This window comes from Python bivittatus, unplaced genomic scaffold (assembly GCF_059951505.1).
Source record: "Python bivittatus isolate LINGU-HERP-01145 unplaced genomic scaffold, Pbiv_v1 ctg000080_np1212, whole genome shotgun sequence".
Lineage (NCBI taxonomy): Eukaryota > Metazoa > Chordata > Lepidosauria > Squamata > Pythonidae > Python > Python bivittatus.
Window position 1 is genome coordinate 38977908 of NW_028277035.1, and position 17128 is coordinate 38995035.

A 17128-nucleotide genomic window follows, 5' to 3' on the forward strand; every position below is an offset into this window, starting at 1 on the left:
CCATAATATATTTTTTTAGGCCTTAAACTTGTATTTAAAACTTCTTTCACTTTTTGCCAAGGATTGAAGAAGACCCATCCAGTGCACTAAAACTTGGCATTACAAAGGTTCTTAATAGCTAAAACGCTGTTAAAAAGCAGTTTCTGAAAGTGAGTAAGAAATGAGGCTCAGCAAACCTTGTGTCCATATAGGCTACATTATAGCTGTGTGCTTGGTTGGAATCCCTCAACTCCCAGCAGCTCAACTCACAAGCTGACTGCAAAAACTTCAGTTCCTGCAGTCTACTCATGAGGAGCAGCTGTCCGGAGTACAAGTGGGCAACCTTACAATTTCTCATTTTTCTGGAGAGATTTCACTGGCCAGCGTTCACTGTCTGGCCACTGATCTCGGCCATGATGCCATCCCCACTCCTTCAGGGACGTCTGGTTTGCCATAAATCCTCACCAGAGGTTCCCCATCACCTTCTGTTTTTGGAACCTAGCTTATGTTGCTTATTCATTGTCTTGAAACTTGTGCACATAGTGTGAAATTAGCTGCTGATTTAGCTATAAAATATTTCCTTCTTCATTCCTGATTAATTTGATTAGTGGCTAGTCTGATAGCTGTACCTTAGATAGAACACCAAGTTTGACTTGGACCAATTGATTTTAACCCAATACTTGCATCTGAAGTAAGATTTAAAATATGAACTATTGTGTCTCCCATTATATATTTTTAAAAATCCTTTTGTAATGGAATGGGGTGAATTAGACACAGTACAAATTCAGTAAATAAATGTAATGGCCATTTATTTTATTTATTTCTAGTAACTAGTTTGTTTAGGTTATTTAAAAATACAAGCCCTCTTACAAACAATGGAAAAGTCAATGTGCAGTAAAAACAACAAAAAAGAAACAGAGAATGTTTTTATTTTCTTCTTTTATCCTACATTAGATTATGATTTTTGTGATTAACAGTGATCACTTATCAGAGAACCTTTTTCTTCTGCCAATTATCATGAAGCTTAAATGGCCTGTGTAGGAAAGCTTCATGTCATAGAAAGGAACCGTTCATGGAAAATCAGATTGATCTGCAGCACTTCCAAACACATTTGCTTCAGTCATTATTTAATTATCCCACCCAGGAGATCTGTATAGTATGAAAGGTGGTGGAGCCTTACTTATTTGTATCCAGAAGTGCTAACAAATGTCTGCTCTGATAACGCTAATTGAGGTACAAGGATATTAGTATAGGAGTCAGGCAGCTTTTAATGTATACTCAAGAGCATTTCAGCTGGAAAACTCTAAGGCAAGTGAGCCAGTTAACATAGAAACAAGTGTCCAATAACAACTAATCTATTTGGTGATAATTGTAATGCTGAGGATCTTTATGACATTGTGCAGCATTCCTACAGATCTCATCTGGGGATTGATATTTAATTGAAACACCAAAAAAGAAAAGAAAGTTTGGAATTGAATTTGTATTGTGTCTGTTCTTGTTTATAGCTGGAATTCTAATAAAAGATACAGAGGGGGCAGAAACTGGCACAAATAGTTCAGGGCTGCTCTCCTTCTTTCCATTCCAGAATAGGTATCACTCTCACAACTCTTCTGGTAAATGTAAATTAGAAATGTATAGCACAGAAAGAAGCCCCAGTGCCATTAAAAATAGATGAACCAACAGGACAGCTAACTTTCCCTTTAGGAATCTTCCTTTTGATTTCACCAAGGCAAGGATATCTATTACTGGCAAAGAAACATGGGAGCATTGGAAGCCATTAAATGTTTTATATTGACAAACTGTCAGGCCCAGCCCAAGAACAATGATGAAACAGTTCGGTCGAGTAAAGTTCCTTTATTTGTTTACACCTTATGGACAGAATCTTGCCAGACTAAATCTATACTACTCCGACCAGTGGATGTACCCTGGGAGATTCTAGGGAGTGGTTATCCTGAACCTCTTTCTCTTCCCACGGTCCCCCTGATGACTGTGTTGTCTTTTGTCTCCTTTCCCTTCCTGGAATGCACCCCCCACCCCCCTCCTGATAGCCTTGATCTCTCACATCACCCTCCTCTTCAGAGATACATTTGTAGATACCGTTCCATCACACACACTGTCTGCATTTAGTTCTACGAAGGTCAAGATGGTGGTGAAGTGAGAATGGCCAGGCAATGGTTAATTAGATAGGAAGATCATATATTAATGTACAGATCTACAGCCATTCTTTTGCACAACTTCACTTGGAGTGCTCTCAACATTATATAACACAGGGACGTTAACTGTAGCCATGACCACCGCACAAGAATGTTTGACTAAACAATCTTTACTTCAGTTTCAGGAATTTTCATTGTATTTCTATAACAATGAGAATAATTATATAATTTCTGAATGCTACAAGTAGAGCAGACTACTGTAGAAAGAAAATGCCTGTTGCACATATGAGAGAACAAGTACAGTGGTACCTCGGTTCATGAACTTAATTCGTTCCGCGACTCTGGTCGCGACCTGAATCAAATTTTCCCATAAGGTTCAATGTAAATATGGTTAATCCGTTCTGACCCCTCCGAATTTGGTCGTCAAGCAATTTTGGTCACGTTCCGAATCAAATTTCCCCATAAGGTTCAATGTAATTACGGTTAATCCGTTCTGAACCATATGTATTTTTTTTTTAAACCGCAAAAATATGAAACAAAATACAGTACGAAGAGAGAAAACGCTAACCTTGCTCGACACGACTTCTGGCGTGGAGGACAGGAAGGCGGGTGGGGAGGCGGTTATTGCTTGGAGGGAGAGTCCCCCTCCCTACAGGAAGCCACGACCAAGGAAAATGGCCACGGATCCTGTTCGTCACCCGATCCGGCATTCGCGAATGGAGGCAAAATTTTGCAAACGGAGCTGTTCGTGACCCGAATTGGTCGTGAACAGAAGCGTTCGTGACCCGAGGTACCACTGTACCAGTGCTTTTATGCTTGCTTCTAATGTCTAGGGTTGGAGATTTGTACCTTCCTGCCATTCTGTAGGGGATATAGATATAGACTAGATGTGATAAAGGGCACTTCTCAAGATTTCCATAGTGTTCATCATAGCATAAACAACGCCTGTTGTTTAGGCTTTGATAAAGTGATTGTCTATATGTGACACAAGTTGTGGCGATAGTGAAAGTTTTTGAAAATGATTTGTCATATTCTTAATGCATAAAATTCGCTAAGAATTTGTCATATTCTCAGTGCATATAACTATAGATTGCAGAATGAAATTTCCTAGAATAGACTCATGTACTTTTACATAAACAACTAAAAAATATCAGGGCATATTGTGTGTGAACTTCCAGGGGTCTTATTATTTAAAAGCCGAATGATGGTTTAGTCCAACCTTCCCTAAATGGGTATCTTCTGGATACTTCAATTCCCAGAATTCTTAGCAATGCTGGCTGGTATTTCTGGAATTTGAAAGCTACATTTCAGAGGGTACCCAGGTTGGGAAAGGCTGGATGGTTGATAGAGAATGGTCTGATCATTAAGGAAGTTCTCACATTTGAGTTAGATCCAGATTTAATCAAACTTGGGAGAACTTTTGTCTTTAAAGGTGGCTTAGAAATATTTGTAAATATAATTTTTTTTCAGTGGATCTATTAAAATAAATTGGGGGTTTTATATTATGAAATATAATCAATTTCAATGCATTTTGTCTAAATGTGACCTAAGGTTCTATCCAACCCAGGTATTTCTTTCAGTGTATATGATTCTTAGTTCTGGTTTTGCCTACTTTTTCAGTATTTGGAGAGAGACTTGCATCTCTTGTGTCTGTGAGCCAAGATAACTCCAGGAATTCACAGAGGTCACTCTAAGGGCCTTTTGTCTGCTGCTGAGCTGGAGTGCTCTCCACCCATACTTGAGTTGGCAGAAAACTATACTGGCATGAAATTGCTGCCCCTACTGCCAGTTCCTATTCTGTCTCTGTTGCCTCTATTTCAAGTCACCACAGTCCCCTGATTTCTCAGCAAAGAAATGGATGACATTGGAATAAGGAGGAAAATACTATTTTAATCTCTTAAGAGCTAAGAACAAATTTTGACTCTCTCATTCATGAATTGAGATGTGATAATGCCATATCCAGAGCCCACAAAAGGGAAAAAATGATGTTGTCATGACATGCTTGTCTGTTGTTAGGTACAAGTGGGAAAAGGCTCAAAGTGAAATAAGTGAGTCCTCCATTGGGTGTTGCAGCAAAGCGAAGGAACAATTCATTCTGTATTTTGTTTGCTTTCGTTTTGCCAAATGTCTGGGCAATACATTCATAAATTTTGCCCAGTGATCATAATCTCCTTGGCTTGTGAGACAAAGAGCAGCATGTTGTTAATGCTTGTGGCATATAATTTGAAGGTATGCTATGTTTGCATCTTCATTTGAGGATGAACTATTTTTATTTTTCAATTTCACTGGCAGGCTACTGTCATGTGGTAATATGCATATCTCCATGTATCAAAGATCATATTTGAATGTAGGAGTTATATTCTTTAAGCAGCTCCAATCCTGATGAAATATTTATTTCTTGCACAACTAGAGTAAAATTATTAGAGGCATTCCTCAATTTGCCAGTAAAATGTTTTGTGTTTTATTTTCATAATTACAGATAATCAAGCTTGAAAAAAATGGGATAGGATACCACTATATTCTTGCAACTTTGGTAAGATGGATCTCACTTACTCTTTACCTGTAATATGTATGTTTTTATCAATGCCTCTTTACTGGTTGTAAAAGATGCCACATACCTGGGGAATGTTTTTCAGCATATTGTGATGACATATGGTGGGATTCTAACAGATTATTCTAAGTAATTGGCTATCTACCATAGACTATCCCAGAATTAATACAGTGAGGAGGAAAGTAACCTGAATTTGTTGGTGAGGATTAAAGCTCTTACTGTACCTATCTCCTGATTCCCATTTTAGGTAGGAGTAATTTTAGCTTACTCCTTAACATCCCTAACAATGAATCTGCATGACATCTTCTTAACTCTGTTCATGTTTTTTGTTAAGCTATTTAGGTAAACTTTTTCTCATGGCGAAGAAAAGTAATTTTAGACTCTGGTTTTATGGAGGACTCCCTTTGAAGAGCAGTAAAATAAAAATATGGGATTAAACATCATCTTTGTGGAAAAAATTATGATGATGATGGTGGTGGTGCTGGTGGTTGGTTGCACAGTCAGCCAGATGTTTAGACTGGATTTGGCATTTTTATCCATCTATCAAGTCCTTCCCAAGGACCTGGGATAGGCAGATGTTGTTTGATGGTGTTAAAGATATTGTCACATATATAAGCTGTTCCAAGTAAAGCTGCCTTTTGCAATTGACTGATGATGATTTTATCAATTATTGTTGTTGTTGTTGTTGTTGTTATATACTCATCTATGTGCTGTGAAGTGTAAGATTTTTAATTTTTAATTTTATTTTAAAAAGGAAAAAATAATGTTGCAGTGAGCAGCCTCAATTGGACCTCAACATCATCATGTCACCTAGTAAATAATGTGTAGTCTGTTAGATGCTATTGCCATCATTTGTTGCTTTCTAGTTGCCCATTTGGCATCACCTTGGAGTTCAGGTTCCTGGACTTTAGACACTCTAATGATTTTCTTTTCTCTGAATCCTTTGCCGGTGACTCCTCACATTCTGCCCTAAGCCAGAGCCATCTTCTTTCCATGGGATTTGCACTGGGATATCTCCAAGATCCTGTAAAACCTGAATTTATTAAGTTATCTGGATTCAATCTGTTATTTATAATTTTTATTTAATTTTTACTTAATTAATTTATATAGCCGCCCATCTCAACAATGACTCTGGGCAGGGAACAGTAATAAAAAATAAAACAGATACATATACAAAAATTAGAATACATAGTAGCTGAGAAAACCAGCTATCACCTGCATAGCCAGGAAACAGGCCCCTTCATACACTCAGGGCAGCAGGCCCAAGCACAGAACCAGGTCTTTCGGGCCTTACAAAAGGCCAGCAGGGTCAGGGCCAATCTGATTTCCAGAGGGAGAAGATTCCAGAGGGCAGGCACCACAGCAGAAAAGACTTGTTTCCTGGGCCTCGCCAGTTAAGATTCCTTAGCCAGTGGGACCCGGAGCACACCCGGAGCCTGATCAGACAGAATGGGTAGAAACAACTGGGGAGAGATGGTCCCTTAATTAACCTGATGTAATGGGAAGCACAAATAACCTTGAGGAACAGGAGGAAGAGCCACAGCCAAGGCAACTGTCAGATAAAAGAAATTTGAGTCCAGGTCAGAGCTGTATCCTGAGTAAACATCTCATTTAAGACCCTACCTAGTTCTCTTGAAGATAAAGGGAGGGAATCAGAAGTCCATTCAGACTTGCAAGATTCTGTTATTATAACCTTATAATAAAAAGAGTATTAGGCTGAATGATTTTGGTTTCCTAGTATGGTCTTGTCAGGCCTAGCCCAAGGAACTCCTGGAGACCGTGCAGGTTCAATCAGCAAGGTTTATTAGCTAGCACTTATTTACAGAATCTTCTCAGACTGACCAGTAGTTCCCAGGCACAAGTCTCTACTATCTTCTGGAATGTTTAGGGATGCGCCAGCTTTCTCCACTTATCTCCAGAGCGTTGCTCTGGAGACAAGAGCACCGTTTTCACCCCCCTTCCTCTATTCCCTCTATTCGCTTTAAAGGTGACTACCACCACATTGAATTACACCCTGCAGCCAGTGCAGCACACGTAGTGGTGTGAGGTGTGCCAAATAACCAGCTCCATTTACTACCTGTGCCACCATATCCTGTACCAGTTGAAGTTTCCAAATACTCTTCAAGGGCAGCCCCATGTAGAGTGCGTTGTAGTAGTCCAGATGGGAGGTCACAAAGGCATGAGTGACCATGAGCAGGGCCTCCTGGTCCAGGAACAGGTCCAATTGCTGCACAACCCAAAGGTGTGCAAAGGCCCTCCTAGCCATGGCTGCCTCCTGCTCTTCAAGCAGGAGCTGTAAGTCCAGGAGCAGGTCTGTCTGAGTCAGTGCCACTCCACCCAGAACCAAAGATGGAAGATCCCTGGCACCAGAAGATCCAAACACCCAAAGCCACTCAGTCTTGCTTGGGTTGAGCCAAAGCCTCTTGCTCCCCATCCAGACTCCAGGCACTGGGTCATGACATCCACCACATCACTCAGACAGCCTGGGAGTAGAGATATAAAGCTGAGTATCAGCAGCATACTGGGGATACCTCACCCCAAACTGTCAGATGACCTCACCCAGCAGCTTCATGTAGATATTAAACAGGAGGGGAGAGAGAACCGAACCCTGTGGCACTCACAAAGTAGTATATATCATTGAGTAACACCAGCTGAAGACCAGTATACCTAATTTTGGCTTCATGCTCTGTGAACTATAGTCTGGGCTGAGAAGGGAAGGAAAACGTAGCAAAATCAGAATGGATTGCACTTTATTTATAGATGAATTTCGTGTTTCTGCTTTCAGGCCCCCAAACTTGAAAGAGATTTAATTTCTACTCAAAGATCCTTTTAATTTTATAATAGGTTTAATAGTCAAATACAAGAATTCAGATCATATTCAAAGTGTTTTAACTTATGAGCGTGCATGCATTTGGATCAAAAGGCTTTAACAGGTCAGAGGAATGCTTGTTCTCCAAAGATATTTGAGTTTGGGGATCTTTTCTTTTCTTTTCAGGATCTCTGATGAGACTGCTAGTAATTTTCTAAGGTTTGTTATGTGTATGTCAGGGGTACATGGCTTCCATATGTCTGTACTTTCAAACTCATTTAATCTAGGCCACCACACAGCTATAAACTGGCCGTAATGACTTTCACTCTCAGCTAAACTGCCTTGCATTCAGTCAGTGCACCAAAAGGGAAGTGTTCCATGTCCCATTAGAAATCCCAGGGGCCCCCTCAGCAAAAGAACAGATTGGGACTTCAGTCAAGTATAACATTCTAGTTGCCATCTGAGTCAGTGGTAAACATTTGCTTCTTGACAAAGTAGAATAAGAGAGAGTGGACTTTGGTTTGCGTCTCTTTATGCCCGAGGAAAACTAGGGTAGCCTTTTAAACCATTTGTAAACCATATAGACAAGCTGCTTTATTAAGATAGATAGATTTAGGAGAAAAGAAGCAGAAAGGAGCAGGAGGTAACACGTGCCTTCTCTATACTCTTCAGTCCCATCTGAGTCGCTTAATAAGTACAGATGAAACTAGAGGAGAGGGTGCCTTACTAAGTGCTTTATCTGTGGTACAAGCCATTTGTAAGAAAAATGTGCAGTGAATGGGTTGAGACCCTTCTCACTGACTAGGCAAGACAAGATATCAAGCTGCCACCAAAGGTCCAGCTACAGTGACATCTGAAATGCATTGGATGGGTTTGAGTACAACCAACAAAAATAAGTTCTCGAAGAGCCCATATAGCTTTTGAATATAAATGCCTACATTGGCACCAGTACGTTCTTTGGCAGTTCCTTGATTTTGCCTAAATAAGAAAGTTCGAAAAACTGAAAACTGAAAGTTCTTCAGGTAAAATTTTTAGAGATGGTCAAAAGAGTTTCAAAAAGACTCATGATATTTCTATTCTTCTCTCCCCCACTCCCCACTGTATATGTCTAAGTAAAGGTCAGTAATTGAACACTTGAATAAGGACTGAGGCTGGTAAGGAAGGAACCAACCGATGATTCTCAACCCAGACAGAACAGATGTCTCTGACTTTTGAAGCTGGGGAAAAGAAAAGGAGCAGGAAAAGACCTAGAATTCAAACCCTGGGGCTCAGACATACATAGAGGCAGAACTTCTGCATATGTGAGTTCTTTCTCATCTGCAGTAAAACAATCTAGCCAAGTCTAGTGTGTGAAACTTCTCTTGATAATTGGTTGTTGTGGGCTTGACTTTCAGGAGAGCTGTGTGTGGTATATCAAGTCTGACAGCTTCAACTTCTGCCAAAAATACTAAGTATTTTTTCAGTTTAAGTGATTTTCTAAGATCCTACCAAAACATTCTTCTATTCCTTCTATTCTGTTCCCTAAAATATACTATTATGAAATATATAGTGATGCTTACACATACAGTACATTGCCATATTTTGCCATCATCACTGCAATTTTTTGTGAAATAACAACAGTGAAAGGAAAAAAAAGAATCTGAAAATACATGCAACCTGGTAGCATCCATGTTTTTCCCAGAGGCTTTTTGACAGCCCCCAAATTCAGAATACATGCTGCCTTGTTTGTGCATGACTGGCTTTGCAAGACAGTCCTTCCATAATCCTTCCTCCTTTTCTCCTGTAGCTTTATGCTACAAGATAAAATATAAGGACATCACTATTGTTATACTATCAATTAATCAAACCAGAATCACTGTTCTTCCTCAACCAACCCCGATTATGGTAAAATTTGCAAGATAAAAGTGACCACAGAATTGCCCTACTTCTCAATAACATGATTTGTCTGCTAAGAGAGAACTAACATGGCTTGAAAAAATAACTGCCCTAATTTTCATTAGCAGTACTTTTCATGATATAGTTTTTATTTCTATATGTAATTGGAGTGCACTGGGTTATTGCATGTCTATATTGTTCCTCAGTGACACAACACTTGTCAACTGTTTAGTGTTTATTGCTCTCTTGAATGACTAGTCGCACATTGAGGTGCAATCATGTTTAGCTATGACCACATGAGATACCATAGGCTGAGCTTGTGAGGAAGGGATTACTATACATCAGGCATTGCTCCCAATTAAAAGACTCTGAGAACTGCCGAGAGCCTGAATCTTAGACAAGGCTCTGAAACCTAGTTTTAAAAGCCCACACATTCAGTAGGCTGGTAACTGGGGCCATGTTTAACTACAAGCTACCGGCTGGAGCTCTAGTTGAACTTGCAGTCTGTACTACCACAAATGATGTTTGGGCATAGATCGGACCTGGCCTCTGTGCAGCACGGGCTGACTTTCCATTAGCTTTCTATTTCCTGATCTAATTCAGCTTACAGTTCCCAAACAATTACCGTATTTACCTGGTTGCCTACAAGAATAAGAAACCAAAAGAATGAGCAAGAAGAACAAATGGTTGTAAATTGGCTGCTGCAAAGCATGGATATATTTGAGTTTAACCTTAAGGCTAACTGTTGCTTGGGAGGAGCTGTTTGTCCAGTAAACTGAACCATTGTATGACTTAATGCCTAAATGGGGTTTCTGTCTTTAATAGTTCAATTGCCCTACCCCATGCCTGACCCCAATTACCTGCAATCTGCACCTAAAAATCTATACTAATTGCATCTTCTATGTATAATTAGGATCATATGTTTTGTATGCATTACAAGCTTATTTGCATTTCTATAAACACCAGCACACAGAAGTCTTTTCCTTAAAAAATTGGCTGGATTATCTGTCTTTCTTTTAAGAGTTCAACTGAGAAGTCTCCAGCAGGTATAAAGAATCTTTGTGATTTATTTACAGTTCTCAGCTGTATGTATTTAAATTTAATGAACAAGAGGATAACTCTAGCCTGCTTTGTCACAACAAGAAGCTTAGAAAATTTTGAGGATCTTTCTGATTCTTATGGCAGTGATTTTTTTCTTGTAAGGGAATAAACTGTGGCTAAAATAATAACACTTTCAAATTGCTTACAAAACTGTTAAGGATGCTTCGCACCTACAGAGTTATCTTTTTCTGTTCCAAAACTGCCCCTAGTTTGTGTGGAGCACTGTCAAGTATTCAGAAAGTTTATCTCAGACATCATTTGGATTGTTGTTCAGTCGTTAAGTCATGTCCGACTCTTCATGACCCCATGAACCATATCACGCCAGGCCTTCCTGTCCTCCATTTGGATTATCTATAGGCAAAAATGATTGCTGAATTGATTATGCTAGATGGAAAATATTTTGTCAAGGCTTGAAAACCTTCATTGGTTTCCCATTCAAAATGCTAGCATTTGAAAGACCATCTTCCCCTATGAATCTAGCCATCCAGTATGATAAAATCCTGCTCTGGGTGTCTTTACAATGATAAGATGTATTTCTGTAATGAAATTCTGAAATGCTGTCCCAATAACCATATTTTAGGTGCCAGCTCAAATCTGTTTTATACTCTAGAGCAGGACTGATCAGTGTATAACTCAAAAACACTGCTGAACTACAGCTCACATTCGCCATCCTAGTTCAGACTCGTAGGAAATGTAATTCAGCAATATCTCAAGCAGTACACATTACCCAGCTCTAAAGTAGCCTTCATCAATCTGGTGCCCACCAAATGTGTTGGGCTGCAATATTTTCTAGCCAATAGGGTTATTTAGAGTATAGCAGGTTTGATAAGGCTACTCTTGGAGCCTTTGATTATCGTTCTCCTCTTTGTCTTTTAATTGACATTCTGCAGATTTTAAGCCTGGACACAAACACATCTGTCCTTACGTGTGTGATTACTTTAATCTGTGTCTGGGTAATTTATTTTGAATTTTGTAGAAGTGTTTGCTTTGATCCTAAGTTCCCTTCCTTGAACAGAAAGACCTTTTACTGTTAGGATCTTTCCTGCCACATTTGCAATAGAGGAATTCTTGGGTGTGGTGTCAAGAGCTACTGATGAATAGGTGGAGTTGTTAATAAAAACCCGGTGCACCAATGGAGAAGCATTCTAGGCATCCTTGGATAAGCATCCAAGCTTATATATAGGTTGACTTGTAAGGCATTACGGTCCTCCTACAGTAAATAAATATGGTCCTCCTGTTGTAAATCAAATACATGCTTTAAATATTGATATAGTGACCAGGAAAGGGTTGAGAGACCAAAGTTCATCTATTTAGTTAACACTGTAGATTAAATTTTGAGAATGCTACATCCATAGATTCCAACATAATTTCCTAGAATCACTTGCTAAAAGTGGCAGATACTAGAAATTTAGTAGTAAAAGATATGCAGAAAGCTTGTCCTGAGTCACAGATTGATAAGCTTAAACACTGAACCACAGTTTTAAAGACCTCTAGAGAAGTATCATTAATCAAGGAGCATCTGAAGTTCTACACATCGATACCCTTTGTGTCATTACTTGGTGTATCTTCAATAAACATCTACAGACCATAACATAAAGATTTATTGTCATTCCTTTGGAATGTTCTGCTTAAATGAATCATGGCCCCATCGTTTGTAAGGACAGGCATGCACCAATAAAAAACTTTATGGCTCAGCTAAGCATGATGTACAGTTTGAAAACACTTTATTAAACCAGTACTGTATATTCTGGCTTGGGTGATAGGTTAGGAATTCTTTCTCAGATATGGTATGCAACCAGAGTGAAATACAAGAAGCAGATACTCCGAAGTAAGACTTTCAGAAAAACTCTACTTTCCAATTTGAAAGTAGGAAAAAAATGTTCTTGCACAAGTTCCACTGAAAATAGTACACCTGCATTTAAATTGCTGCTTTTCTTAGAGAAATACAAAGATGACATAGTGACCAGGAAAAGATTGAGAAACCCAACTTCATATATTTAGCTGAGAAAATTGAGGTCTGCAATGGCTCCATGCCATTTTCACTTAATGCAGGATGCACACTCTTTGTATTTCAGTAACCATAACTCTGTGGAAAATATAAAGGTCAGAAGGCACCCTGAGATTTTCAAGAAATAAAAACCTTCAAGGTTCTTTCCCACAGTGACTCATACATAAATAATTGTGACATTTTGGGTTTTCCACAGAACTGTTCTCTGAACTCTGCGAACTAAAGAAGCAATACACAACTGGCCTAAGAGAGTTTTGTTTTCTGAATATTATATAATCATTTTAGGGAGGTTGACTGTATTGCATCTGTAGTAAGTATGCATGTAAATAGTACAAGAGGATTGCAAATTTTCTGTTTTAATCCATTTCTTTCTCATGCCTAGATGAAACCTGTCTCTTGGCAATGAAGCATGACACTCATCAAGGCTTATCTCAGTTCATATATAATGATAAAGGATAAAGGAAGCTGAGCTTAATGGTGTAACATTATTGTTTGGAAATCCCAAGGCAGACTATAGATAGAGCAAGTAAACTCACCCCTCACACTCAAGGCCCATTACCCAAAAAAAAAAAAAAAAAGTTAGGATTATAATTAACTGAAGAATATTATTTTGTTTATATTGTTCCCCAGCCAGGCCTCCCCTTCCAGTAATGCAATGTTTCTGGGAACTCCACAGTGGAACATGCCTCCTCTAGACCATAAAATCTGATCTCTCCATGGTGGTATAGCAAGTTTCCAGGGATTAATTCTCTTAAGCAAAAGTGGTTTGCTACCTGTGTACACATATTATATTAATGATAAATATTACCCCATTCACGATTGTGAAGGTGGCTGGGTTGTGCCTTCGAGTCCTTATTTTCAGTGTTGATTCCTGGCGACTGCCTGGACTAGTCCCTGCAGTTTTCTTGGCAAGATTTTGGAAGTGATTTGCCATTGCCTGCTTCCTAGGGCTGAGAGAGAGTGACTGGCCCAAGGTGACCCAGCTGACCATGCCTAAGGTGAGACTAGAACTCATGGTCTCCTGGTTTCTAGCCTGGTGCCATAACCACGACTGCAAACTGGCTCTATATGATTGTGAAGGGTGAAGACAATCACAATCATGAAAGTTTTACATTAAATGGCAAGAATAAACACACATGAAAATCATGGGTCAAAATAATTAAATAGGTAGAACGTTATTGAAAATATATTCACATTATTCAGATTATATTCATCTGTTAAACAAGCTGGAGGGACAGCTCTGAAGATACATCATGCCTAGGACTTCATTTGGGCTAGAGTTAGCCTTGATTTTTTTCTTAACTCTTAACTCCCAGGATATAAACCGTACTCTATCAGGAAGTCTGAAAATCCACTAAATCTACTATAACCACTTAGGTGTTAAATGACTGCACCTCTGATCTGAAAGAATTCTGCTTCAGCTCTTCTCTCTACCCTCAAGATTTGAGACGCTACTTTAGCCCATCTACTATATATATCTCAGACTTCATTATAGGCCCATTCATTTCTATCCTCCACTGTCTTCTAGAAAACAGTATCTTTAGAATTTAAATAAAATTAACCCTAATCCCATTTTAAGAAATCCAGACATGCCGCACCGGTGAACCTTTGAACCTTCACTTATGCACTTCTACATGGAATGACATTTATACAATAAGAATCCTGATTGTGTCATCACTTTTATTGCATTTATTTGGCAAGCTTTTCTAAACAAAACCTTTCCTTTGAGTTCCAAAAATAAAACAGAGAAGTACTTATGTCTGTCTGTTGCAGCATAATTTTTTTTCTTGTTTACCTTTAAAGTGCCACTTTCAAAATCAAGAGGCTTGATTTTCTTCCTCTCCTTTTCCTTTGTCCTATTTCATATTCCATTCTTTTGTCACCTTTAGCTTTGAGCTAGCTTAACCGTCAACTGTTTCTTCACACCTTAAAGTATTTCATCACTTAGTTACATTTCTTTTTTTCTTTCTTTACTCATTTCCATTATAAACAGAAAGTGTTAACAGTGCTGTCTTTTACTGCCTAACCAGCCTCTTCTCTGAACTTTAGTTTTTTCCTAAGTTTATGTAAAGAAATGTGTGATATTGTTTCTGACTTCCTCAGAAAGATTCTAGATTCTTTAATAGTTAGATATTAAGGATACATGGAACAACAATAAGGTAAAGATTATTAGGCCATGAGAATATTAAGCAAAAGCCCAAGAGTTCTGAAACATGAGAAACTGAATTCTTAATTACCCTGATAGCCCTGAAACTACCTGCTCCCTTTTTTTCTCTCAAGTAACAAAACTGTTTTTTTGTTTTTGTTTTAATTTCAACATTGGTAGTTTATGCCTGGCTGTATAAACCTTTGATAGACCAAAGAGATCTGGATATGCAATGTTTCCCTGCAGAGAAGTTACGATTGCACACTATTTCATCCTTAATGTTATGATCTTTTTATATTTACAAACTATCGAGTGCTTACTCAAAGTGCTCAGCAAGTTTGCATAGTATTTATAGCGATTGTTTCTTAATGCAGCCATTCTAAACACTTCTAAAAGGTAATTCCCATTGAACATTAAAACTTCTTATAGGGCTGTCCTGTTTCTTGTTAGTCTTCAGCTGCTCTTATATTTCTCCCTATTACAGTTTTTGAGTAGGCAAAGGTTAACTAAACTTATTCCCAAGATGCTTTCAACATTCATAAAATGTAAAACCCTTTTGAACTTAAGTCTAAGAGATACCTTTTAATCTGTCCTAACAATGTATTATCAGATGTATTTCCTGCTATCCTATTCTTGGATAAACATTTGGGTGTACCCTTAAACCTCATTTAAAATATGATTGTGTGGAAGACTAAAGGTATGGCAAGCTTGAAAGTTCAAAGATTTTGTGCTCTTCAATTTTTTGTTTTGTTTTGTTTTGTTATGTAGCTTTGTGGGATAAGGATGGCAGGAATGTGTCATTCCATAATTAGAACTGACATCAAAGCAATTCTGTGGAAGACAATGAATACACATCCTATAGGAAAACCTGTTGGACAAGACTTGGGCAGGATATTGCCTTTCTTCTAAACACCCTCATTATTGTTGTGATAGAGAAATGAAGGAGATATTTTATATGCTGCTCAGGAAATCAAATTTAATGAAAATATTGGATCCCTCTAGCATATTCACTCACTGTGAAATCTTACAAAGAATCCTGAACAAACGGAGTCTAGCATGATCAGGAATTCTTTATATTCCATCCAGCCATGTCTGGATAATAACTATTGCAGATGTAATTGAACTAATTTATATGATACTTTCATTTTATAAAAGCATTGTATGGAGAAGGATAACAAGATTGTGTTTATGTTTCAAATTTCGATTTCAGAATCCAAAAGGGATTATCTGTGTTGATTGTCAGTCAGTACCAAGAAATCTTTGTTCAGCCTAATGAATAAGCATTAGTTTTCTAAGAGTGCCATTGCCACCAAAGATCCATTATACATTTGGAATGGCTTGACTGGAGCATAAATAACTCTAGTTTTGTGTTTTATTTCTTGTATAGAAATAGTTTTTTATTGGTCTTGCTTGTTTCTTTCATTTTCTGCTGAGCTACTTTATTTGATTGACATAACAACAAATTTGAGGTCTTCCAAATGTACCTGTAGTTATTAGGATTTAACAACTTGACATCGGCATATAATTGATGCAATTATTTATTTATTTATTTATTATATTTATTTAGTTATATACTTATTCATTCATTTTGCTGCAGATAGAAAGCATTTCCACCACACAGTAGTATGGAATAATGGAAAAGAATGGGATGAAGGCAAGACAGTGGACACAGAAGCAATAGGACAAAATATGGATGGATCAAAAGACAGAGAGATATGTATATTGGTAACTAGCAACATATCAGTATTGTTCAGTGGTTAATATAGTTTGATCATACTTCTAAGAGCTAGATTATTGAGAAGCATTTCAAGAACATCCTCTGCTTTTGACAGAATAGGATGAGGAAATTATTTGATAAGCCAGAATGACAAATAAATTAGTAAACCTTGTTAGGTTTAAGGTACAGGGATCTGATGTGATGTCAGTTATTAAAGCCAGCCCCCCAGTATTGCTTCTCTTTGTTTAAGAACAAGATAGCTCCATCACCCTTTCCAGTATTCAAAAGCTGAATGGATTAGAAGTTGATTCTTATTTCAACACTCATTATAACATTTATTCTCTTTCTTTCTTTCTTTCTTTCTTTCTTTCTTTCTTTCTTTCTTTCTTTCATTCATTCATTCATTCATTCATGTATGTTGTTTGTTACTCTGCCAGTCCATCAGCTAAGCCTGACCATCATAGAAACTGTTCAGAAACAAGACTTGGTACAGTAAAGTTGAATTATATATAACAAACCCTCAAATAAAAGAAAACAACAGCAATCCCACACTCAGGTCCCTACCAAACACTAGGTGGCATTTCTTCAGGAGGCACAGTCAGTCTTCCACTATGTCTCTATAAGCCCTTGAAAAGAGCAAGGGCTTCATGGCCCTCTGGAAAGTTAATATGATCCTCCACAACATCAGAGGGCAACGGGGGGGTTTAAAGAGGCAAAGCAGACCTTTCTATGAGAAGGGGATAATTGGGGTGACCCAAGAAGTGAACACTAAGTAACTAATATCTTTTG

The 17128-nt window shown here is 38.2% G+C and overlaps 1 protein-coding gene across 2 annotated transcripts in view; it reads left to right on the forward strand.

The window, feature by feature from the left end:
• The window catches only part of GRIA1 (glutamate ionotropic receptor AMPA type subunit 1), a 225055-nt gene that overhangs the window by 127029 nt on the left and 80898 nt on the right, over positions 1-17128 (forward strand). For both annotated transcript variants that reach the window (XM_007426228.4, XM_007426231.4), the window contains exon 5: positions 4612-4665. In XM_007426228.4, the coding sequence (XP_007426290.1) occupies positions 4612-4665 (54 nt within the window). The remainder of the gene's footprint in view (positions 1-4611; positions 4666-17128) is intronic.